This window comes from Microtus oregoni, unplaced genomic scaffold (genome assembly GCF_018167655.1).
Source record: "Microtus oregoni isolate MIOR12 unplaced genomic scaffold, Mior012 000049F_ref0000343, whole genome shotgun sequence".
Lineage (NCBI taxonomy): Eukaryota > Metazoa > Chordata > Mammalia > Rodentia > Cricetidae > Microtus > Microtus oregoni.
Window position 1 is genome coordinate 13642211 of NW_024543223.1, and position 27616 is coordinate 13669826.

The following is a 27616-nucleotide window of genomic DNA, read 5'->3' on the forward strand; positions in this document are numbered from 1 at the left end:
TCATCTGTTGAGGATGCTTTCTTTTCTCCATTTGGCTTCTTTGTCAAAAATCAGGTATTTATAGGTATGTGGATTAATGTCAAGATCTTCAATTTGATTTCATTGGTCCACTTATCTGTTTTTATGCCGATACCAAGTTGGTTTTATTACTATAGTTCTGTAGTAGAGCTTGAAGTCAGGGATGGTGATGCCTGCAGAAGTTCTGATTGTTTTACTTCCTTAATATGTGGAAAATTGTCATAGCAGCCCTATTGAAATTAATGCTAAAGGGATAATAATCCCCCAAATCCAGGTGAGTTGAAATATTCTGCACAGGGAAGTTGGCATTCCAGTAATATCCTCTGTAGGCTTTTAGGAGCTGGGAAGCACCCAAGAAGACCATATACCATCTTTTCTTGGTATTTACAACATCAAGAGTGCAGGGTGCAAGGCACACAGATGCAATCTTCCATCCCCAAAGTTCCCTTTTCTGTTCTATGAAATCCACACCCCCTCTGCACCTTAGCACACAGTCTCCACTCAGAGAGATTGCTGCCCTTCACTGTTTTGATTAAAGGACAATCTGCTTCTGTAGGTGTCTGACTCCTCTTTCTTTTATTTTTATGTTGCCTTGATTACCTTGATCTAACAGATATATCCACTAAAATCAGCCACAGGGTCTATTTGAACTAATGACTCCCAGTCACACAGCTCCAGCCAAACACCTCCTGAATGTTACACTGGGTATCTTAGAGACTTCTTTTCAGGATGTGCTTCTAATCTAGAGCTCATGCCCACTCCTGGATGCTTTGGCATTTACATCCCCATGCACGACCCTTTACAGTGTCTAACTTGATTCTGATTTGAGAGACAGCAACAAGATGCAACACCAAGCCCAATTCTGTTTCCTACTCATTGTTTCCTCTCAGGCCAGCTTCTCTCATTCTTCCGTTTCTGCACCTATCATGTGAGCTGACACTCATTCTTAGTCACCATAAGACATGAAGCATTGACTCATTACTTTTTCTATGGTGTTTAGAACACTATTCAGTATCTATAAAACTCCATATTAAGCTTCTTTCAACAAGATAAACTATCTTAGAACCATTTAGAATTATCCTGCTCTTCACACAAACTTGAACTCAGCGAGACTGCAGCCATCATCCAGGAAATGAAATACAACCATTACCTCAGTGGCTCTGGGAAGCAGCAGTGTCCACCCTTGCCAGTCCTCTGAGGTCTATCTCCCATTATCGACTCCTTGCCTCTGGTTAGCCTGCCCTCCTCCAATAAGGTTTATCTCAGTCTCTGACCCCTTAGCTACCTCATCTGGCTTGCTCTTTCCCTGTCCACAAGCAGTCCAAGCTTTCTACACCCTTTCTAGGCCTCCCTGAAGTCGAAGTGTGTTGATCTGTTTATTATCTCTCCTCTAGGAGCCGGTCAGCTCTTCGAAGGAGAGATTATGTTTTCCTCCTGTCCACACCTTGAAGGGTTGCATGCAGTACTCACAGTCCGCATGCAGTACTCACAGTCCACATGCAGTACTCACAGTCCGCATACAGTGGACGATGTAAGGAACCTCTTTGAGGTGAGTAACATTTTTTTAAAAAACTTTTCAGCAGCTTTTGTATCCCTTCAAGTAGTAAGTGGCCGAGAAGTCTGAAAGTGGATCTTAAGTACCAAACGAGAGCCCACACACCCTTCACTATTAGCTGCAAGCCTTGCGGGATATATGATAGCTGCTCACTGCTTAGGTTTCAACAAAGCACAGCACCCTACAGTCTGCTGATGGATTACAGGCAGCACACATTTCACCAGGAAACAGCAGCGGCAGAAGAGATGGCAGGGAGATTAACGACAAGGAATAAGATTTCCACAAAGTCAAGGGCAGCGGTGAAACCCTAAGCAAATGAGAAAATGAAGGTGTGACATTTTACCTGATGAAGACATATGAGAATATCAAGGTCTTTGCCATTCTGAAACCAGCTTTATTTACATGGGACCTAGAACCCATGCAGGAATTTGATATCTGCCGTTCTGCTGAGAACGTACTCCAGCTACCACAGAGCTAGCAAAGACACTGGTCTTTTGCAAAGAGCATTTACAACATCTGTGCCGCTTCGTGAATGTCCTGTCTGTAAGTTCTAGGGCAGCTCAGGGTCTTAGTGTTGATAAGGAAGTGACAGTAGAGGTCAAAGCTAGCACCTCAGAAGCAGTTATATGTGTCTCCCCATAACAAGATCCCTGATTGCTCTGCTTGGAAGTCTAGGGAGTGAATAAGAACATGGGAAGAGATTCAACTCTCCTCAAATCTCACACTCAGTCTGCTAGCGAGTCTTGCTGAGTCAATGTTTTTTCTTTCTTTCTTTCTTTCTTTCTTTCTTTCTTTCTTTCGATCCAGGACAATAATCTTCATTGTAATCACCTTGGTGCAGGCTTTACAAGGTTATCTAGAAGGCTGTAAGGTTCTCCTGATTATCTGTTTCTGCCCTTAGCTACTTTCTAAGGGCATCTGTGTGTTCCATGCAGTAGCCATGGGCTTCTTAATTACACTCAGCTAGAGCATGGCAACCCTGACATAGTACCATAGTCAGTGATGGACAGTACCTTCTGTCCTTCGGAAAATCAGAAGTTACTTTCTCACCAAATATATGGCATTGAGATCAAAGCAGAAGCAGGAGTATGGAAGACCCTTGCAACTCTGCTACTTTCCCTGCAATAGTCACAGAATCCTTTGTAGTTGGTAGAAATGTTAAAATCAACTGAAAATTCAAATGATGTTAGGGTTGCATGGAAAGCCACCCCTTTCCAGCTTGCTCCTGTCAGATGGATTTTATTCTAATTGACACTCAGGATTTCTTAGACAAGGGATATGACTTTCCACATGTTTGTGCTGGCTTTGGAGAAAAGACCCCAGTTCAAACCCTTTCTTCTCTTAGCTCACTTGCTTTTTCAAGTAAGTTAGAAAAGCTCCCAGAACCTCACCTTTCTCATCTGTACAACTGGACAATAATGGGTCCATTAGGAAACTATCAATTCATCCTGAATTGTATCCACCTATCTTGAGCCCTGTTGGGATAGTCCTCTCTATAGGAAATCTGCTTGATAGAATTATCCTCCCTCTTTCTGCAATCTCCTTCTTGACCACCAATAAACGACCAGCCCAGTCATTTTGCTCTCTGTAGTCTTCTGGATGTAATGCTTTTTCTCAACACTATGAGTTCCTGAATAGGGACTTTTTATCCTCATTACCTAATTTGGTACTGTTTGTTGTTGAATGAATACAAATTCCCAGGAGCAAATAAGGCGTATCTCATAAATGGAAGCTTGTCATGATTTTATTTTCCAAGAAATTTACCTTTGTTATGGTAAGTCATATTAGGGCAATAAGGGAGAATAAAACACTACACTATGAAGGAAAACAATTATAAAATTGATTTGATATACTAAGAGTGATTTAAAAAACACAACACCAAATTCTGATCAGAATGGTGGGATGGAAACTTCTCTGAACGTCAGGAGTGTAGATGAACACAAGCCTGCAGGAAACAACCGTGTAGATACACATCACTTGGTCCGTGCTTCTACTCCTGAGTGAATGCAGACATGAATGAATGGGTTTAAAAAACAATGAAGAAAATAAAATGAAGGGTAGGCAGTTGTTAACCAAAGATTTCATAATAGTTTCCAAAATCTCAGGTATACTATGCCACCCAACTAAATATTTCTGCCACTGTTCTATAAGTCACGTGTGTTTTGTTCCCTCTCTCCATCCCTTGCTCACTTTCTGTTATTTGCACATCTGTGGAAGCAAGCCTTACTGTTTACAGATTGTCTTTCTAGTCCGGGGGATAGATCATTGAGATAGAAATCTTCCATTTGAGTTGACCATTGTCCTTTGAGATTAGATTATAGTTATGTCTGCTCCAGTTCCTGTAGCTAGCGACAGAGAATGTTTGATATTATTTGTGCTTGATGAGTAACAAGGGCTTGGTAAATATGAGTACTCATGGGATATGTTGATGGATTAATCAATGTATTTAAGAGGATGCTTTCCTAGGAAGGCGCTCAGAGCATTAAGAATGTCATCGCTCTGGTTTGATTTTTGTTGCTGTGATCTGTGATAGAACGCTCTGATTGAAAGTACACTGGAGAGGAAAGGTTTTTGTTTGTTCATTTGTTTGTTTTGGCTTCAACTTCCAAGTCATCATCCATCACTGAGGGAAGTGGTAGGAAATCAAACAAAACTTAAAGGCAGGACCATGAAGACACTCTGCTTGCTGGTTCACTCTTAGCCTCATGTTTAGTTAGCTATTTTAGAAAGCCCAGGACTGCCTGGCCAGGATGGTACTACCCACATCAATTAATACTAAAAAGCATCTGTCACAGACATGCACATAGCCGATCTGATATGGACAGTTCCTCAACGAAGATCTGCCTCTCAAGATGTTCTCGGCTGTGCCAAGTTGAAAATTGTAACTAACTAGGACACCCATGGTCTTGTATTCCAATTTCTTTGAATTTTAACTCATTGAGAATTTCTCTAGCTTTTAATGCTCTTGATCATAATCTTATTTATAAAAATTTATTCTTGCTAAAACCAACAAACTAAACATATCCACGCTTTATCTCTTTCGTTGTACTCGACTTTTCAACTAATTAAGAGTCAACCTTCTTTACCTAGCCAGAAACTAACTGGAAGGAGTGAAGGAGGACCGGATACAGCTGAGGATGTTTAAGGTGGTAAATCTGCTCTACATCCTACTGCAATTGTGGATTTGTGCCGTTGTATAGTTGCCCAAGCTTATCGAGAGTACCCAACCAAGAGCGAATTCTATTATAAGCCAGAATTTTGGCTGAGTATGATGTCTCACTGTCGGTTCACTGGCTGTAACAAACAGATAATCTTGAGGGGATGATGTGGAGGGGCGTTGCTGTGCAAATGTGGGCAATTTCCATACTGTCTGGTCAATTTTCCTATTAGTTACCAATGAAGTGAGAAAAAAAAAAACCAGCAACATGAGGTCTGGCCCCACCTACAGAGATTCTGATTTAACTGGGTTGGGTCTGGGCTAAGTGTCTTACCTTCCACACCTGCCAAATGATTCTGATATTCAGTAGAGTTAAGATAAACATTACTTTACGTGAAAAAAAAAAAAAGACCAGATATGGCATCTTCCCTGTTAAGCAACCTTCCTAAGTGATGGGAAATTCTATAGCATAGAATCAACAAGCATAGCTGACTTGTTAATGCTCCATCTGAATTTCTAAATCTGTCTGCTAAGATTTTGTACCTTCCCTCCTTTGCATATGTATATGTACACACATGAATACATGTGCTCACACACTACACAAGTTAGTTCATCTCTTTAGGATATAAGGGATTGTTTTATATTTCCAGGTTTTTGCACGTCTTGCTTATTCTGCCTGGAATATTCTTCCTCTTTTCCCGTAACTACTTAGCTTCTGTTCATTTTCAAAACTCACTGCAAGTCTGTGTGCTAGGGCCCTTTGCTCTGGGCTCCTAGAGTTCTCCAGAGGTGTTTTTGCAGCAACCCCCCCCCCCCCCCCCGAGACGGAAGTGTCAACTACAAGCTGTTCTGAAACCCAGCACACGCCCCCAGCCATCCCACTAAGCACTGCCACCAGCATGCTATCTCAACATTCCTTCGCCTGGCTCTGTACCCCAGTCCCTGTCTTTCCCTATTCTCTTCCTGCCCCGGACACTTTGCCAGGATAGACTTCTTTGTGCCCTCCATCTCCTTTGCTCTATCCTGTCATTAAAACCAAGTAAGCCAAAGACCTCAGTTCAGGTAGCCCCTGTCTGTGGATGCTGTCTGAGATCTGTCCTACACCGAAAGGCAATTTTCCTTTTTTATTCTGACAATTCCTGTTTCTGAAATCATATATGCATTTCAGAGAGACTGCATGACACCTCTCTACCTGGCCACAAAGATATGAGAGCAGGGATATCATTTTTCTAGCCCATCACTGTACTTCCAGCATCTAGCACCACACCTGGTTTCCAGCTCACCTCCTTTGAACATTCAGAATGAATGGATGGATGAATGAATGAATGAATGAGTGAATGAATGAATGCCTAGTGCACAGCAAGTGCTTAGTTATTCACATCGTTACCTAACTGCTATGTCTGTGGAGCTCAGGCAACAAACCTTTGTGATTTTTTTTTTTTTTTACAATCCCCAGGCTTTGGCTGCTAGGGAGTTCTCAGACAAGCTCGTGTAGTGTATTATCAAAGCTAATCACTATTCCTTAGGCTTCATCTCATAATCAGCTCTTAAAGTATATCAAAAGCATCTTCTCTCCCTCATAAGCCCATGAACAATAAAGACTGTTGATTCACATAGCCATTGGAACAGCGAGAAATTACCCAAAGCCACTGGGAAATTAACAAGGAAATAATGGTTTTGAGAAGGGTGAAAGACCTCTAATAAGAGAAAACCTAACCGAACATTTGTAGTTAAAAGTTGAATCAACTACATGTAAATATAGCAATGGGGAAATACAATTGCCCCGAATTTTATTTAAGTGAGTCAGTCCTGTACCCACTGACCCAGCACAGTGAATCAGCCTAGCGTTTTTAAGAGGTAAAATGCATACCAGAACATTACTTGGACTGTACTTTTGGGGAAGGTATATTCTAGAGTTTTGTGGAGGCCTATGGTCAGGAAAACAAAAATGCTTTGTCTTAGTTAGGTTTTTCACCAGCTCTCCTGTGCATCGCTATTATCACACCCAGAAATTATCAGAGAGAACCGTGTGAAAACTGTGACTACACTTTCTGACAATCGCAAAATTTCACCGGCTGACCCCTCCCCCAGGACCCTGACCACTCCCCCAGGACCCCAGGCACTGGTTTCTAGATATACCTCTAGTCCTTAGAATGTTTCTTTCTGTACTAGACATATCTACGATATGATTTAAGAGACCATTTGGGTTTATGGTACATATTCAAAACCACAGTGTTAAAATCATTTTCAACCATCTATCCAGAAATCTAGATACCAAATATCTCTTTCAGCTGGGATGTCTATGGGGTTCCTGCAGAACTGAGGTGAGCTGTTATTTCAGAAGATCCGATCCTAGTGTTTAAAGATGTCTAGGTTAGAACCACGTAATCCTGACTCCAGGAATTCTCAATAAGGAGCAAATCAGAATAAGTGACATCACTCTGGTGCACTGTGTCTAAGTCAATAGCTTTCCCTCTCTCTTTCTTCCTCCCCCGCCCTTTCCCCGTCCTTGATCCATAGTGATCTCCATGGTTTTAATTGCAGGAACTCAAATTTATCACCTTTTTAAAACAACTCTGGATGTCACAAATATCTGCAAATCCAACAACTTAAATAATAAAACAGAAGAACGGTGTCTCTCCCTGCACCACACATCCACAGATGAAATTTCTGTTTTATTCTTGCTTAGTGAGGGCAGCCAAATGGCAACCTGCTCCCCAGGTTAAAATCAGGAACAGAGCGGACATCTCCTCTCTCACATTCCTTGTAAATTTAATCACAGAGTGAATTAACTTTTCTCTCCTCAAATATTTCAGATGCATCTCAGTGAATTTCAAAGCTTTCTATTGCTTATGATTCATTTTAACATTAAGAAAGCTGTCCATTGTGTGTAGGAAACTCCTATTTATGTTAAAGTATATTGAGGTACTGCCTGAAAAAAAAAATTGCCATGAAGTCATTCTTCCCTCCCAAAGCTCCAGGATCAGATGATTTCATGAGATGAAACACATATAATGTAAAAAGGTTAGTCTACAAATCCTTTCGAAAGGGATAACTTCAATGCCGTTTAAGTTTTTTCTGGAAAAGGGAAGAAGAAATGTTTCTAAAGTGTTCATGAGCATTCATGAGACTACCAGAAGTCTCCATACAAAAGAGGAAAAAATTTTATTTAAATATTTCTTCTGTAATATTGATATGGAAATAGTAAGTATTAGCTGTATTTAATGTGAATGTGGCAAATTAACAGGAAGCTACACACTGGACAGGCAAGATTTGCTCCAGAATGGAGTGTTGATTTACCATCAAGAAATCAAGATGAAGTGTTTTATGGAAAATAGCCCACGTTCTGTCATCCTGTCCACGTTTCCTAACCTTTGTGAAAACAAGTTTCTTAAGGTGTAATGATCATGGTAATAATAGATAATTCTAGCTCAAGCAATGATTAAATGAGTTGATGCATACAAAGAAATTACAGTGTTACCTTGAATATCAATTGCATCAAATAAGCATTGCTTGTTATTATCATGCTTAGTTACAACAGAAAAAATACATCTGATAGAATTTAATCCCATTTGAAAAACTCAAGCTCTTACTGAAGTAAAGCAAGATATTGCCTGAATATGAGAAATATGTCTGTCTCATATCAGAAGCTGCCGTCCTGCTAATAAAAAGGCCCAGAGCATTCCTATTAAAGTTAGACACTGAGTGAGAACGTTAATTATACCGGCTGTCATTTAACACTCTTAATGGTGTTAGCCAATATAACTAGACCAAAGACAGAGGGAAAAAATACAAAAATGGAAAAGAGCTTTGTTAGAAAAAAATTGTCATTTGCAAATGATATAATAATTTACCTGGAATGCTCAAGTAGGTTAACTTAAAACATAAATGTTATTAAAATATTTCTAAAATTCTAGTTTAGGTGAAAAAATAAACACTTTTTAGGAATTTTGAAAAAGGCAAAATTGCAGTTCTACTAGATAGAAAACTTGACAACGTGGCAGTGCCCTTAGAAATGCAGTGTGAGGTTAAGAAGAGAAAGCCGGACTAACTCAGTATGTACTGCAGTCCAGAAATGACTCCAGTACTCAGTGTGCTCAGAAGATGCTGAAAGCAGCATTGTCAACCCAGGAGGACGGTGTGGATTAATCCATAAGTGGTGTGTAGTTACCTGAGGAGCTAAAGAGACTCCTCACCCTTCCTAACTCTCCCACTTCAGGAAGATTGATTGCGAGCACAAAAAAACAACTCCTCAACTTGAAAGGAGGACTTAGAAGACACAGAAAAATTGTTTATTTTATCATTACCTCAAAGAGGATTATTACCAAAGACAAAACATAAAACAGAAGACAGGGGGAGATGCTGTTTCATATATACATATATGCAGACATACATATATAGATTACGCATATTATATATACTATATAAGTAATATATACAAATAGTATATCTATGTGTGTGTGTGCGTGCGTGTATATACAAATAGTGTGTTTATTTCCCTCAATGGATAAAACAAAAAGAAATTTTAAAACTTTAAATTTGTGTTATCAATTATATTACAACTAAATTACCTATGCAAAATATAAACACCTATTTATATATACATGTATAGTGGAGCCAGGGGGTAAAGCTCAGTGACAGAGCACATGCTTTGCTTATAAACATATAGGAGAAACAACAGGAGTCCATTAGATAAATGGGTAAAGATCATAAGAATTCATATGAAAGGCAAAGCAAATGGCTCAGTATTGAGAGTGTTTTTATTTATGTGCATGTGTTTGTTAATGTACGGTACATGTGTGCAAGTGCTGGTGAAGTCCAGAAGAGGGTGTGGGACCCTCTGGGGCTGGAGTTACAAAGGACTATGAACCACCTAATGTGGGTAGTGAGAATTGAACTGGGGTCCTTGAAAGAGCAGCAAGTACTCTTAATGCTGTGCCATCTCTCCTACCCCCACAAATTAAACATATTAGAAGGTGATGAATTTCTTTTGCAATAAGAGAAATGCATATTATAATGAAAATGAGATTACTTATAATATTAGAATTTGTAAAAAAATCAGTAACTGTTAAATAGTGTGGAAAATATGCAATTAAAAAATTTAAATTTATTATGTGTAAGCATATATGACATGTTTGGGCACACATGCCAAGGTCCTCATGTAGAGTTTGGAAAACTTTTGCAGAGTTTGTTTTCTCCTTCTATATTGTGTGAGTTCTAAGGATTAAGTTTGGGTCACCATGCTTGTGTGGCAAGATACATTGCCTGGTTGAGATACTCACTGGACCCAAATAGGAATTTTCATACCCTACTGATGGAGTAAACACTTGGTACACCCGCTATGCTAAAGAACTTGACAATATTTATCAAAATTACATGGCACGTCTTTCTATCTGGCAATTTGTCTCCCTGGATTGTTTCTCCTACAGATTTAGTTCTTTTATTTGTCTCTGTGTAGTGTGGGACAATTGTCTATATTCTGTCAATTATGTTTTAAATAAACGCTGATTGGCCAGTAGCCAGGCAGGAAGTATAGGTGGGAAAACCAGACAGGAAGTAGAGGCGGGTCAATGAGAAAAGAAGAATTCTGGGAAAAGGGAAGCTCCCTCTGCAGTCCTGTCCAGACACAGAAGAAGCAAGATGTGACTACGCTGCTGAAAAAGGTACTGAGCCATGTGGCTAACACAGATAAGAATAATGGGCTAATATACATTATAAGAGTTAATTAGAAGCCTGGGCTAATGGGTCAATCAGTTTATGATTAATGTAGTCATTTGTGTAATTTTCTTGGAACTAAATAGCTGGGTGACCTAGTGTGTCAAAAAACCTCGATCAACATCTGTGTAAAATCTAATATTAAAGGCTATTTGTACATCTCTATTACCAATAGAAAGAGACGAGAAACTACCTGAGTGTCCATCAGTCTAGTAGGGGCTAACATGCATTATTATATAATACTAGAATGGCATCCTTTCCCAGGATATAAAGATAGCAGAGCATTGTAGGTTCCAATGTGTATGAGTTTGTGCGTGTGTGTGTGTGTGTGTGTGTGTGTGTGTGTGATTAGAGCAATATATGATAGAAGACACAGATTATGTCAGAAGGAAAAAAAAGCCACAGATTTGGTAGTTGTGGATGTCTCTAGGGAGGGAATGGAAGCAGGGAAAAAAACTTTTCTATATTTTAAATTGTGTGCTATATGAAGAGATAATCTGTTCAAAATATGCATCCCAAGGTTTAACAATCACCTGGAACAGTACAGTAGCTGGGCACCGTCTTCAAACACATGAGCCTGAGGTGGCTACTTCTCACATTCAGACCACAGAGAGTAGCAGAAGTTTAGTATAGGGGACTGCAGATTGCGATGCCTGAAGTGTGAGAGAGGCCTTGCAGGCCCTTCCTTCTGGGTGTGGAATGTGTTGTCACTGGGAGGCTTCAGGCAGATGGTTTCAATGTCTTCCTCCGGGATGGCTTGATTTTGATTTTCGTTTTTAGGATACATGTGCAGACCCCAGTCAGTATAGGGACAACTATCTGAATGATGACAGATGGCCTCAGAGCGGGGGGTTATGGGAAGGCAGAGATAAACAGGGCTTTGAGGCACATTGGGATAAATTAAATCCTGGTTCTGACCCCATCATGCTTTACTCTGGGAAGTTTCCAGTGTCCTCCACTGTATCTATTGACAACTCTCAAAATAAAACACTCTGGGTGTCTCAGAGGAGACGACTGGGTGAGCTGGCACCCAGGACTTCAGTCCACCGCACTCAGAAGGAGATTCTTGCTGTCTGATAGAGGGGTGGGACTTGGTTAACACGAGATGCCAGTCCAGTTTGTGATTAGCCATCTGCATAAAGCCAGGCGAGTGCCAGGTCCTGTTCAAGTCCTAGTGTCCCCTTTAAAGGGCACCGCTGATTAGCCCCCACCCCAAGACTATTGTGATGATTACAGCAAACCAGGTCTGTCTGCTTCTGACAGGAGAGCCCAGTGACACTAGTGTATTGCGCAAACTTTTCCCTCTCTACCGAGCTGGGAACCTCCCAAATTTTACTTCTTCTATATGAATTACAAATTCCCAGCCATTCCCAACCTGACTGCCTTGGTAAAGAGCAGAGGCATTAGCCTTGCTTGTGCTTCTCCCTTCATGTATTGCTTGTTTCTCTGCTCTCTGAACCCTGCTATAGACAAAGGACAAGACTTTGGAATCCAAACAGTGAGTCTGAAAAGAATTGGAGTTTCAGGTGGCTAGGAAGATTGTGCCCAGGAGATTGGAAAGGTAACTAGAAGGTAACCACACAGAGAGACATTGAGTCTGCTAAGTGGGGAATGTGAGAGCTGAGGCTCCTCTTCCCGTTTCATCCACTATGCTGTTTCTTCCCTCAAAGTAAATTCAAAAAGCTCAAAAATCTCTCCCTTTGTCCCCTTCTTCTCCTAGTTTCCTTATACATATATTCCCCTCCCCTCAGATAATTCCAGAAAATTGGAAAGGACTATTTACTGAGCAAGTCAACCCAGGGCTCCATCTTGCACTTAACTTCACAATCCCCAACCTTTTCTTAGCCTAACTGGCAATTTCCCACCTTGCCATGTGCCTTGATTTTCACCGTCTTGTTTAACAACACTTTCCTCCTCTTTTGCTGTGTCTGAGCCTGGGAAATTGCTTTCTTTAATCCAGGTCCCATTTGTACTTTTAGAGCCAATCATCCATAGCTTTGAAATTGCTTTCAGTTAAGATTGCTCAGCTAACGCACTGGGTTTGTGTGTGTGTCACTGTTTGGATATATATCATAATTCATGTCATTTATTATTATATATCTTATATATAATAATATATATTTTATGCATGCATTTATAGATAAGGTAGTCTAATGGCTGACCCTTCGGCCTGACTTTGGAGATCATTGCTTGCTAGATGCTATGATGTATGTAAGATGATTACTTCACTTATTTAAGGGTTAATTGCTTGTATTTCCTTGCTATGTAGTCACGTGTACTGCTTTTCTATCTCTAAATGCAATTAAAAGTGCCCTTTGGGTGTTCAAGGTTTTAATCATTCTCTGTGTGAAGCGTCTCCGTGTCTCTGAAGGGTCCCCTCAGCCTCCTCTCAGATGGGGCTTTTCCCTAAAGGGGAGAAAGGGGGAGGGTGTGGGGAAGCAGCAAGGGAGGGAGGAGGGGAAGAAAGTGGGGAGAGGAGGAGGAAAGGGGAGAAGAAGGTGGAGAAGGGAGGAGGATGAGATGGAAAAGGAGCCGGGAGAGGAGGGAGAGGAAGGAGAGGAGGAGGCAGAGGAGGAAGGTGGGGTGGGGCAAGATCAGTTAGACTGAACAGAGCCTTGTAGCTCTAAATTCTTGAAGGTGCTATGGCCTGGTTTGCTTCTGTTGGATTTGTAAATTTAAAATGGGAATGATATCCATGTCAGGGTTTACTAGGGACTCACATAGGTTTCTCAATAATTAACAGAATCATACATCATAGAAGTCCTTGGGAAAGGCAGAGTGGGTCTCGGAACTTGAATCGTGACTTGTATGTTATGCCAGCGCGTGCCAATCTCTTATGGCTTGTGTGGTCTTCTAGCCTTTGACCAGCAGCCATTCATCCTGGGAAAATGATGCCCTGGGATGGCTGTATATTTCAATCAGTAGTATGAGTGCCAGGGTTGCACATTTGTTTGTATCAAAAATGCCAAGTTGCTATGGTAGTTTTAAAGTTCTCAATTTCTGGCCACAGCCTAACTCCATAATAAACAGCTGCAAGCCTGCCATGACCTATGGATCAAATTCTGAATAACATGCCTTCGTCCTCTGGGGATCTGGAATATGCCAGGCCCTGCATAAGGCATGGGAGATTTGCCCAGGTGGGTTTTGCCTCCCCAGAATGTCAAGGCTTTGCTGATGCTCTGTCTGAATGCACAAAGCCAGAAAAGGGCAGCCGGCATCCCAGTCAAGTCTGCCGGTCTATCTTCGTCCCCATGTGGGGTACCTGCTCCATCCTCAGGCTTATTGTGGCATTTAGGTGGAAATACCTCCTCCACTTATATGATCAAGGGAAATATTTGGCCAGGAGTCAAAGTCTTACGGAAATAGGAAACAAGAGAACACCTCGGCAGGATTCCAGTGCTGACTCCAGCTACACTCGGTCTCCCGGAGGCTACCCCATGTCTTTCTGTTGGGGGTCATTTTCCAGTTAATTGACCAGTGCTTTCAGGTATTAGGCTGTACTCCCTTTGCTGTCAGTAGAGATGACTTGCAGGGAGCAGCATTCTTTAAGCCATGACAAAAAGCAAAATCCTTCATTTGTGATCAAAACAAAACAAGCTGCCACAACCAAAAACCCATGACCCCGAGTCTTACAGGCTTTCCTGCCTCCCACTTGCTATCCCTCATTTGCAAAGATAAGCTGAATCTTATTTAAGAACAACAATAGAATAAAGCCTGTAGATAATATTGAAAATCTCTAAAAACAATGATCGTAGGTTTGCAATATTAACTGTGTTTAGAAAATGTGTTGCTTACATCTCTCGCTGTTTTGTCTTGGGGTTCATCTCTGCTTACAGTTTATCACTGAGGAGAAGGCATAGTGGAGAGAGTCATGTCGTGTGTGCAGCTGGGAGGCAGGGTGCAGAGAGAAAGTGGAGATACTATCAAACCTCACAGCCTTCCTCCAGTGACTGATTTCCTTCAGCAATCCTCTACCTCCCCAAGCTTCCACAACGTTAAAAGCAGTGCACCAACTAGAGCCCAAGTTTCAAACACATGAGCATATCGGGGACAGCCCACATTCAAACCGCTGACAGGAGCAGAAGCATATATGACACATGGGCTCTCTCCTATACCCCACATCATTCTCCAGTCCCTTCTCCCTCTCTCCTTCCTGTTTCTTCTGATTTTCTGTAAGGTTTCAGAGCTCCCCAAAAGAAGTCAAAGCCGTGACCAATCCAACGAAGTCAACAGATACAGCAAAGCACACTCAGTTTCCTGGAGCACTAATCCAGGGTCGGGAAAGGACTCTCCACATGCTCTGTCACTGTCACGCTGACCCATGACACAGATGCTGGGATGCGTAACGGACAGAACCCTTCACCCGTGCAGACGGCAGGGCTCTGAGAAGCGAAGGCACTCGATAAATATCACAAAATAATCAATGACAGTGGTGGAAGTTAGACTCTGACCTACCGCACACGGGCCTGATATTTATATAAATGTTTATATAAATATAAATGTTAACTTCCCCATGCGTCGGCTTCTAATGAAGTCTTCGTGGCCATTTTGCCAGACATCACATTCCTAACTGTCAGAGGAAGAAACTGAGGATCAGGAAACGTAAGTGGCTTGCTCCAGACCATAGCGACGAGAATGGAACTGGCAGTCTAGCCCTCTGTCAGGAAACACAATGAAGAGGAGCAGGTGTGACGGAGTTCAAGGGAAAGCATTAAAGAATTTGATGATGGCTTCACGTTTCACATTAGATAATTAAACAAACATTGTCACCATCCATACCTGAGTGTCTGCGGCTATTATAAATGGTTACTATGATGCCATTGTTCACTAGACAATAATAAGAAACCGTATGTTGGGTTTGGAGAGATCGTTCAGCATTTAAGAGCATTTGCTACTCCTGCAGACGATTTGAGTTCAGTTTCCAGCACCCACAATGACCTGTAACTACAGCTTGAGGGACATCCGACACCTCTGGTCCCTATAGGCACCTACACTCATGTTCACAGAGCCCAGCACAGACATATACATATATAATTAAAAGCAAAAACTAAAATGTAAATATTTTTTAAAAGGAAGTCACATGCAATCTAATTGCATGAAAGCAGAAATTGTGAATATGGATGGATCTAGAGTTAGAGAATATACAAAAGGAATGTCGCTTAGTTAAGACTCGGGATAATAATTACCTTAACATTCTGTAAAGTATAACACTTAAAACACAAAATATATCTCACAGCTGTTAAGAAAACCAGACCAAGGGAAGTAGACAAAATAAATTACTCACTTAAAAAAATCTGTTCTTCAGAATGGAAAGAATGCCTTCCCAAAATAACGACGGGGGAGTGATATTTAGTGTAAAACTTTCTAATGGGAAAGAGCAAATAGAATGCAAGTGAATAAAAAGTTGACACTGGAGAGTCAGAGTTGGTCTCTATGTGGAAATTCTGCACACTAGAGAGACCTAGAGGTTCCTTTTAGTCTTCAATACCATCCTACCCACTTCTCTGCCGCTTTGTTTCCATGGTGAAATTCTAGGAGTGACTTTGAAAATTAATCATACAGGTTTTTATTTTATTTATTTTTTTTTTGCTGTCACTCAAAATCAAATCTATCATTTAACAAACCATCTGCTAACTGTTCACTCAAGCGACATTTCCCTGGAACTTAGGAGAGTTCACGTGGCTTAGACCTGGGAACAGGAGCTAAGGGAGTAGGGTGAGGATCTGTCAACGAGACCAGCTTTGACCATGTGCTGAGGACTCCAGGAAGGTTAAGGGAGAGACCCTCTGTAAAGTATAGAAGAATACATCCTGACGGATGAGAAAATCTGGCCTGGGATACTTAGATGGGAGAGAAGGGCAGAAATTGTGTGACGGGCAGTGAATCAGATTGTGTAGGGGCCTGGAAAGAAGAAAGCATAACCCATTTGCTGAAAATTCTGATGGCTGCCATGCTACAGGGGCTGGCCACACCTCTCTTCCTATCAGGACCAGCGTCCATTCCCACCAGTAGACCGGCAGAGTTGTGGTGCGAAACCCACCGTGCCCCAGCAGGCTGCCTCAGTTCAACTTCCTCGTTCCGCCATGTGGTATGGAAAGCTGGGTGACTTACATCACGTATGTATCTTGTCCGTAGCTCATTTTCTCCTGAGGTTGGCGACCATGGACAAGACTTTTAGACTTCTAGGTCGGGAGGTTTGTGGTACAGAACCTGGCACATTGCCAGCCCCACACTGAAGTGGTAGCTTGGGAGAGTTCCCCTACTCCAGGGGGTTCCTGACTTCATAGTCAGGAGAGAGGAGGGTCAGCCCTTATTCCCAGCCTTCAGGACTGTAGAGTATGGTGACCTGGAGCGTCCTGACTGCACAGTGAAAGTTGATCATTTACAGATACCTGGGAGAGACCAGGGAGGGGAGATGGGGAAAATCTTGGTCCTTGTCAATCTACATTCAAAGCAGCTAACAGATGTCACCAAGAGTCTGCCCAGGATCTCACCAGAGGATTAGTCACAGAGTCTGGACCAGCTCCAGAGTCCCTGATCCCCATGCAGGCCAGCTGAGGCCAGGGCATGGAAGGCAGTTCTTCTGAGAGGGGGCATCTATAGCTTTCACTTCTTCTGGTCCCCTATGAGAGATAGCGCAGTGGAGAAGGGAAGCTAGGTGGGGTCTGTGCCTAGGGCTATAACAAATGCGCCATCCCCAGGTACAGCTACCCACCCACATAGCCCGCCACACCCAAGCATAGCTGGTTTGAATGCAGCATTAAGAGGCTTGGGGACAGAGTTCAGGTGCCTGGCTGAGGGCACACGTGCCTCCTACCCTACTGCGCAGAATTTGCACAGTATTTCAGGACTGTTATGACTGTGAGGGTGATGGATGAGTTGGTGGGGAGCCCAACTGATTCTGCCTTTTGCCAGGTCTGGTTTTGGTTCCAGATGCTTTAGGCTATAGAGAGGATCTTCTCTGTCAATCCAGAACCAGGATTCTTCCAGAACTTCCTCATCATGAAATAGTTTGTCCAGTCCAGCAAACAGTCAGACAAGACCTACCCTCTCACTCCTCCTGGCTCCTCACTGGGAATACTGAGTACAAAACCTGCCCAATTCTCAGATGGCTTACATATGCCCCACCTTCTGGTGTAAATTCTCTTTTCTGTATAATGGAAATGTCCTGCCCTGTCCTTTGATTTTCATGTTTCTAGCTTTCCCCACTCCCCACATGAATCACCTTTCACATGAAGCCTTCTCCAGGATGACTTTTCTCCCTGAAGTGTTTTTGTTTCCTTCTGGAAACTTCCATGGTGGTATTTACTGCTCTGCACTGTCTTCTTTTAATGCATCTCATCCAGTAGGGAAGAATTTCTTAGTGACAGAGGATAGCTTTTTTTCTTTGTGTCTTCCGTGTCTAGAAATATGTGAGTGAAACGGAACACGACTTCCACCACGTAGAAGAGTGAGCCAGGCCAAGGCCGACTGCGTTTCAGCAGGTGCAAGGCTTGTACCCAGCACATGCAGACCACAAAACAGAACCCACAGACCCCAGGAAAACTGGCGGGGAGAGAAGCCAAAGCATCAGCTCTGCTGGGAGGGGGGCCCTGGTGAGTCAAATTGCTGCACCGTAAGGAGATAATGTATCAGGGGCAAAGTGGCCACCACTTTCTCAGGATTCTGGTGCACAATGCTCATTTTGTGAATGAAAGCAGATATGCCACTGGTAACTTGACTATTGGAATTCTACATCAAACCGGTGTGATGGCTGTAACTCATTTAGAACAAATATGGAGGCTCCTAGTATTGGATAGGTAAGACATGTTGTTTAAAACGCTTAATATTTAAAAATAAAAACAAATTATATCAAAACAGAAGCAAAAACAATAATAACAACAACAAAAACCAAACCAATGCCATGATAAACAGAGAATTTCTAAGGCCTAGAAATGCCTGTATCCCAGCACTGAGTCTACTTTGTCCAGGAGATTCTACAGCTCTGGTTACTTGCCTCAAGTGGCACACTGATTCCCTTAGGAGGAGTTGAGTCCAGGATGAACACATAGAGGCAGTAAATTCAAACAATACTACATTAGAAAGTGGATACAACTTCATAAGTACTGCCAAAACATTTATAGAATAAGGATATGGCTTCCATTTGAGTAATGAATTCTAAGGGTTACAAAACTGTATAAGCAAAGTTAACCCTGAGTGCAGATCTGATGCTTTGTTAATTATTAATTAAACCTCAACTTCTACTACTACACACACACACTCACTCGCGCTCTCTCACACACACAGAAACCACACCACACCAAACAGCAGGGGACATAGAATATGCATCTCTGCAGTGTATACTTGGTTTTACTAATTAATTAAATAATTAACTAAATAATAATTAGCACTTGGAATAGAATCCAGGGCCCCTCATGTGCTAGGGAAACACTCCACTGATGTGGGAGTGTCATATATCAATCTGTTGATTTCATTGGCTAAGTAATAAACAAACTGCTTGGGCTCATAACTTAGAACATAGGTGGGTGGAGTAAACAGAACAGAATGCTGGGAGGAAGAGGAAGTGAGCTGAGAGACGCCATCCTCTCCTCTCCTGGGCAGACACACGCGATGAAGCTCTGACCCAGGATGGACGTAGGCTAGAATCTTCCTGGTAAGACCGGTGCTCACAGATTATTAGAGATTAGCCAGTCTTACTATGATTTTTTTTTTTAATTTGAGGTAGGATCTCATTAAGTTCCCAAGGACAGCCTTGAACTTATTCTATACCCCACAGAGCCTTGAACTTACCATCCTCCTACCTCAGCCCCCTAAGCAGCTGGGATTATGGTCTGTTTACCCAGCATAGCTTATACTTCATTTAACTCTTTGGTTTAGGATACATTAGACAACAAACAAGCAAACACACAAAAAAACTAAAGTTCTTTTACCAAATTCAATAAAGGAATAGAATCACTTAATCAGTCTTACCCTGAGGTAGTTGAGGGTGAAGTTTGTTAGACCCATCCTGGTAATATTTTTGGACAGCTGATCCAGGACCTGAGGATCTTGTGCCTAAACAGAGAAGAGGGAGGAAAAATTACATATTTCACTTCTATGAGATGATCTCATGAAAACATTAGACTATGTTGTCGCTGCTGAGACTTGCACTCTTGACACAATTGACCTGTCTTGGGGGTAGAGATTGCGGGAGAGAATTTAAGTTACATCTGGAGGTCATTTCCATCTAGTACTCAAGGACATTTTGAAATTATTTCTGCAAGACTAGAAAACCAAACTGCCTCAGATGAGAATTTGATCCAAAAGAAAAAGACATCGCTTTCTCTGTAAGAGACCCTGGCTCTGTGTCTTCAGATGGAAGTTCCTGAGCTCTGCCGGAAGAACTCTAGTCTGAACCACAGAAAGAGATGTCTCTGAACTTGGCAGAGCCATGCTTCTTCCCTGCTGACTTCCCTGCTGAGATAGGGGTGGTATTTTTACCATCCAGGATGTAGGATGCATTTGAAAACTTGCAGCTATCACAAAAATATATGATGTAATAATATATCATGCCAAAATCCAATATATATGTATTCAGAGTATGTGAAGAAATAGAATTTTAGAACCCTCACCTCCCTAAACTGAGGTTTAAAATCATGTTCTTAATGTCTTTCTTCCTATGGGATGAAAAAGATAGGAATCACATTTTTCAAAGTATCATGAGATATAAAGTGTCCAAATATTATATTTGGACAGACCCCCAACAAAAAAAATTTCATTGCATATGAAAGTAAGTTACATGGTTGATCCTCTTCACTCTGCTTCTTTCTCATCAAATTCATTCCATGCATAGGGAGAGTTAAATAAGCAGGCTTTTCTTCATATCTGTGCTCAAAAGACCACATCAGTTATAACTAATAGAACCTTATTCTTGCCTGTGATTTTTGTTCAGTGATAGTATCATTCTTATTTGTAATCATAGACGAAAATGACTATGGAGTAACAGTTTCCAGTCAATTCTGAAACAGAGTCTCATGGACATTGACCCTCTATGGGAAGATCTGAATCTATGTGGACTCAAGTTGTGCCACGGGTAACAGCAAGCAGCTTGTATTGTAATTGGACAGCAACCAATGATGGAAGGATGTTGTTCCAATGTTTCTGGCGCTGCTGAGAATAGATCAACAACACCTACTGACATCCTAAATGACCCAAGCATCATTCTGAATGTTCTGCAGTCATTAACTCTCGAGTCTCAAGCCAGGTCTCCAAGGCACACTCAGAACCACACCACTGTATGGATGAAGGACTACAAGTCCAGGGACATCATATCAGTTATACAAGGCTCTCATGAGCGGCAATATAGCATCATGAGCTCTCCATGTACGACCTCAGCTCTCATCCACACTCTTCTGATGCTTTCTGGGGTATTTTGAGAAGAAAAGTAATGTTGGTAAATCAAACTTCTTCCAGAAGAGTGGGAGGTGTCACACTTGCTTTGAAAGTGCTGATGGAGTTGAAGCATGGTGAATCTGAAGAAGTGGAAATAGGCGTGGCACAGCAGAAGGCCGGATGTCACCAGAAAGGTAGAGGTAAGGTTAATAGGTAGGGAGGACCGGGGTGAGATCAGAGGTCTAGAGAGAGAGCATGAAGTCCAAAGCTGGGGACAAAGTTTTGAATTCAGATCTAAGTGGGTCACAACCTTGGTTTTGCCATATTCAGATTGAAAGACATTAGACCATCTCCTGCCTTACTTTGGAAATAATAATAATAATTAATAAGCCAACCCCTGAGTGATAGTTACATATTAAATTTTCAGCAAAAGTTTTGGTTTAATAAATTCTGTAAATGGAATCTGCAGTTACTTTGTTCTCTTTTGAATTCTCAGGACCATGAATGCATCAGGTCATGAAGTCTGATTCTGTTGCATGTCCCTGTCCCCATTCCAGCCATGTGTCATGGTACCATATTTAGGAAGAACCAATAGATCCAGAGGATAGAAGCCTCACTTCCGGTCAGGTGGTTCTAGTCAGAACTGGAAGCTGCTCCCACTTCCTGTTTAATTCACATTCTCATTATGGGTAAGAGATTCATACACCCAAATAGACAAATATCTGCTACAGGGTTACTGCAGCTGAAGAAAATAAAAACCATTCGTCAAGGGAAACTTCCTAACATATGAAAAACCTCTCACAGGCTTCGAAACAAAGGAAGCAAAAAAGAACCTGTGCATTCAAATGATTGAGGGGAAGACTGAATACTTAGAACTCCTTGTCTAAGGTGTGGTGATAGCGGGGCTTTGTTCAGACAGAACAAACTGTGTTTCCCTGCTGAGTATGAAACAGAGGGACTAAGAAGAAAAGAGACTATTACTTACGTGCATGGCTAGTATGCTTCTGGGGACCAGCTCCCTGTACTGTCTGATGGTAAAGTGCCACGTTTTTATTCTCATGAGGTCATCAAACGTGAACTCCAAGATCAGCCTGCCTTCTGTGCATACCTAGGGGTGACAAACAGCACACTCGTTTGCTATGCAGTTCATACAAGCAATAGTTTGTAACTCATATCAACTACCCAAATATAGTGTCTGCTGAGGTCCTCAGGCAGTCTGCCCATGATACACAGGGACAAGTATCAGCTCTATCATCAACAGGTTCAGAAGGTTGCTCAGTTGCTTACTAGCCACAAGTACCAGTCACTCTACTACCAATGAAACTTTTCATGATTCTGAATTTTCATCTTAGAAACATCCATCTCCTAGTGATATTAGTTCAAAGTCCACCTTCTCTGACCACCTTCATTTTCATGGGTGCTTCAGCCATAGTATTTATTTATCTATTTGTTTGCTTGTTTGTTCTACATTTCCTTCCCTCCTTTCCTCTCATTGCCTTCCCTCCCCCCCTCTGTATCCCTCAATTCACTACTCCTCTCTTTCTGTTCAGCAAGGGGCAAGCATCTCATGGGTATCACAAAGCATGACATACTAAGTTGCAGTAAGACTAAGTACCTCCTCTTGTATTAAGGCTGGGTAAGGCAACTCACTGTGAGGAATAAGTTCCCAAGAACCAGCCAAAGCATTGGGGACAGGCCTTGTTCCCACTGCTAGGAGTTCCACAAGTAGACCAAATTATACAACTGTCACATATATGTAGAGGGCCTTGCATGACCCTGTGCAGGCTCACTGGTTGTTGGTTCAGACTCTGTGAGTTCCTATGAGCCGGATTAGCTGTTTCTGTGGGTTTCCTTGTAATGTCCTTGACCCTCTAGCTCCTACAATCCTTCTTCCCTCTCTTCAGTGGGATTCCCTGAGCTTAGCCAAACGTTTGGCTTTGGGTCTCTTTATCTGTTTCCATCAGTTACTGGATGAAGGCTCTCTGATGACAACTGAGGTAGTCACCAATCTGATTACAGGAGATGGCCAGTTCAGACTAGGTATCCACAATTGCTAGGATTCTTAGTGGGGGTTATACTCGTGGATTCACAGGACTTTTCCTTACATAAGGTCTCTATCTGACTTCGAAATGCTCCCCAAATCTTTGGTTTCCCTAATTTGGGAGAAAGTTTCCCATAAGACAATGGGACAATAATTCATACTCAGGTATGAATTATTACAAAGTTACCCATCAAGTGTTGTAATTTGAGCGGCGGGCTGTGTCCCCGGCACCCGGCCGCCCCCACGGCTAGCTTTACCCGAAATAATTACACACAAACTGTATTCTTTAAACATCGCTTGGCCCATTTCTATCTAGCCTCTTCTAGGCTAGCTCTCGCACCTGGACTAGCCCATTTCTAATAATCTGCTGTAGCCCACGAGCTGGCTTATCAGGAATGAGCTTAACCTGCGTCTGTCTGGAGTGGGAGAATCATGGCGACTACTTGACTCAGTTTCTTTCTCCCAGCATTCTGTTCTGTTTACTCTGCCTACCTATGTTTTAACCTATGAGGGCCAGCCAAGCAGTTTGTTTATTACTTAACCAATGAAATCAACAGATTGATATATGACACTCCCACATCAATCAAGAGTGGGTCTTCATTTCCAAAGGGGAATTCCAAAGTGTAATACTCAATCCAATGCAGCAATACCAGTTATGGAAAATAGAGGGCTGTTTAGAAAATACACTGATCACATCAACAGTGGCAAGTCCTGTTTATATTACATAAAGGGATGGCTAGTCTCTCACCTTCCTAAGAACATATGTGATTAATGAAGCAACAGAAGGCCAGAGTCTCTCTTTCTTTATAATCGGTGACAAATGCATTTTTAACTTTTCATATTCGTATTATTCTTAGCACAATGACTTTGAAAGGGAAGAAAGTAATACAAAACAGCACACACATTGTTTTCCTGTTTCAACTATGAGCCAGTAAGGAAAGGAGAGCATACATCGTTCCAACTAGTTAGTAAACCCTTATTAGCTCTGGGGAAGGAGTGCCGTAGTGCATGGAGGCTTTGAAAACAGATGTTACTGGATTGGAATTCTGACTCTACTTTTCTCATGCTGTAGCTTGGAGGAAACCAAATGCATTTTCCTTATTAACAGAACCAAGACAATAACATAACTAGAATTATTGAGGAGACACATTTCAGGGAATTCTATATGTAGAATGCTGGATACTGTGCCTGGCACAAATAGTAAGATTGTAACATGTAGCTGAGTAGATAAACAGAACCAAGGGGAAGAGAGAGTTCAGTCATGGCCACTATGGTGCACACGCTGAGTTGTAGATCACAGGAAGTATCTCTGGGGATTTGATCCGAATTAGGAGGAATTGAGCATCTAGACTCCATCCATTCTCTCCTCTTTAATATGCCCAGTCTCTACTCAGACTTTCTGGCAGAAAGATTTCCTAGTTAACACAACTATGCAAATGTCTGAAGCAACGTGAAAAATTAATCTGCGAAGCTATAGACCAGAAAGATGGCGGTTCACAGTTTATAACAAGCTTTCACGAGCTATCGATAATCTTTCTCCTCTTGAAATAATACAATTTTGGAAGTTTTGACAGTCACAGGCAATAATGGGGGCTTTCCAAGTACTCTGATGGGAGTAGATGGCTTCTTTACACAATCTAAACCTTGTCTGTTTGAATTACCATGGAGAGTTTAATAGGGCTTTGCTCAAAAAAGATGGATTTGCCATCTTCATTTTTATCAAAGATCTTTGGGACACAGGGAGATAATTATTGCTAATCTAGGTGAAGACTTCTACCTAGGATCCAATTAACAGAACTTGTGAGTAATTTCAGACATGTGGGCACCCTGCCCTAAAACTCTGAGAGGGGTTGTGTGCTGAGCCTGGCTTTTGGCATCATAGCCACGAGTGTTATGGGAGCAGAAATGGAGATGTCATCAGTGTTCCCAAACTATTCTTCCACACACGTCTGGAGCACTGGAATTAATGTATCAAAGTTTTCAACAAAGTACCATGAAGACTAAACCAATGAACTTCTTACCCACACCATCAGGGTGTTAATGTTATAGCAATCACCTGCAGTGGCAGCTTTCACAGAAGGGAGGGTTGTGATAGTCAACTATTAATGGGAAAACCCACATTTGCAAGGCTCTTAGAAATGGTATTATTGGATGGTCAAACAAATATTAACCTGGCTAAATTTCAGGTTTATTATTACTGTTGTTGTTATTGTTATTATCATATAATCTGCTTGGTTTCTTTCTGTCAACCACAGGGTCAGGGCAGATAAAGGCTCTGGTTTGCTTCCACTAGTACCAAGCTTCACGATGAGAACATCAGCAGACAGTCTTGAGGTACTGCTCATCTGAGCATCTGCAGGGCCAAGGTCAAGTGTGTCTTTTGTTTACTATGACACAGCAAACTAGTTGGGCCTTCTTATGCAGACAAACTGTCTCGGGCCTACAAAACGAAAAATTGCCACAAGTCTTGGTCTCCCTTCATAGTCAAATGGGTCCACTTTATCCAGGGCACACTAAGGGAAAGTGGGAATCCTGAAAAACATGTCCCGGTTCATTACAACAAGTTTATTTTTAGAGGAAATTAAATGTCTTTCAAAAATGAAAGACAGAGGAAAATTTTGGTCATTGCTCCTTTCTCGAAGTGATTATAAATGCAGAACCATCCGAAGACTTGGGGAGACGACCCCCCCCTTCTGTAATGGAAGCTAAGTGAAACCAAAGGCTTTGTGGTTTGTTTTCTATGCAACCACCAGGAACCATAACAGAGGTACATATGAAGGAATGTATGACTCCTTTGTTAGAAAATATTTAAAAAAAATAAGCATAGCTAATAAAATAGAAGTAATGTTTTTCTCATTTCAAAAATATCTGTATTCACTTATTAACGAATACAGTTAATGCAGCTTTTATCTAATGCTGGCCTTTAAAAAAAAAACAAAAAACCCTGCCTTTCTGTTGGAATCCAAAAATCAAAAGGGTCCCCAATTAAGAAAACATTTTCTGTTGTGCTGAATTCATGTTACCGTACTGTGAGCTCTGACATTTTGTTTCTGTGGTAACCAAAATCAGCTGATTAGTTGGCATGGCAACAGAAAAGATGTAATCCCAGCAGACACACTCTAATCAATGCCCCCAGCACAGATGGTCTCCGGAGGATCAACAAGAAAGAGGCTGGCAGGCATTCGGTCGATCACGTGCTAGCTTGAGACTAGGCCAGGAACAAGAAAAGTAAAAAAGAACATTTCTCAAACTACCCAGTAGCTTTTTAACCCCTTCCTGTCTCTTACTAATGAAGTAATATTGACCACAGCATTGTATAATTCAACGGTTCCCACACAGCTTCTATGAGACAATCCGTGCATTTTCTAAAAGGTGGTAATGTTTAGTTTTCTATCTTTATATGTGAACAGCACAAGGAGAATAGAGAATGCTATTTAAATACTATTTAAAAATCGATCTCTGAATTTTACCTAGAGATATCACATATATAAATGTGTATTAAGAAGATATGGTACTTAACACAGAGAGGAGAAATTATATTCTATAATGTGATACGCCGGGTAAGGTAAGCATAGGGAAGCAATTGTCAAAAAATCCACTTGAATAGCGTTTGCTTAGAGGAAACGTATTTAATGTGCATCCAGGTTATATCTAGTAGTGAATAATTTCATAATAAATAATTGAGAGGAGAAAACCTTCATAAACCCATGGTGGCAGGAGTGATGAAGGTATCCATCCAGTAGTGTCTGTGACTACTGTTTTAGTTTGCAAAACCCGAGAATGTGGCATTTATAGTGCCTCTCTCGGTATCCTCTTCACATCCTTGAATATAACTCAAGAGTCTTTGACTCTGCAAGGCTCCCGGCATGCCTTTCTGATTATTAAGCCTTGTTTTCCATTTGATTTGAAATTGAAAACATAAAAGAAAGGCTTTATTATGTGCATTTAAAAATTCCAATTACATATTTATCCTTAATCTATAATGTTCCTGGTATCAGGAAATTACAAAATGCTCAGTATACCCCTGAGGATTATTTAATATCTCTGTTGATTAGGACTGTAACTGATTTCTGATTCACTAGTTGACCAAATTTTCATAAAAGCAACTCAGCGCCATTGGGTCAAACGCTATTTGGGGAGAAACAGCTTAGTGATCGCCTAAATTAGAACAATGTGAGCTGCCGACACATAATGAGCTAAATAACGCGAGGACTAAGACCAAAATGTCAGCAGCTGCTTTAGAATTCCCTTTCTTCGTGGTACCAAAAAGCCATTGGCTCATTGTTTGTTTAAAATAGCCATAGTGCTTTATTACCCGAAACAGAATTATTTTTAATTAACATAAGAACACAAGGAAAATTAGGAAGATTCTTAGAGTAGTATAGCAAGCATCAAGGGGTGAAGGGAGGGAGTGGGAACAAAGGAAAAAAAGGATGGATGGATGGAGGGAGGGAGAGAGAGAGAGAGAGAGAAAAGAAAAATGAATCCTTTGAATCATATCAAATTTCCTAAAAATAAATGTGCATAATTAGCATCTGGATTAAGTACCTATAATGAAACTACATGTCCTAGAAAGAGATATATATTTCATCAGAGTATTGAAATATTCATTACAGGAATAGGCAAATAATACTGCCTGCCTTAAAGCTGGATGACATGGGTGGTCCGAATAATTGATGCTCTCAGAGCCAAGGGAGCCGTGTTCAGGTCTTTCTAGTGATTGCCTTGTTTCCTTGGGGAAAAAAAAAACCCACTGGAC

General features: G+C 41.4%; 1 protein-coding gene across 11 annotated transcripts in view; it reads right to left on the minus strand.

The window, feature by feature from the left end:
* Ldb2 (LIM domain binding 2) overlaps positions 1 to 27616 on the minus strand; it is a 345604-nt gene that overhangs the window by 35074 nt on the left and 282914 nt on the right. For all 11 annotated transcript variants that reach the window (XM_041636613.1, XM_041636611.1, XM_041636612.1 and 8 more), the window contains exons 4-5: positions 21802 to 21924; positions 19416 to 19499 (exon numbers count right to left, since the gene is read on the minus strand). In XM_041636613.1, coding sequence (XP_041492547.1) covers positions 19416 to 19499; positions 21802 to 21924 — 207 coding nt within the window. The remainder of the gene's footprint in view (positions 1 to 19415; positions 19500 to 21801; positions 21925 to 27616) is intronic.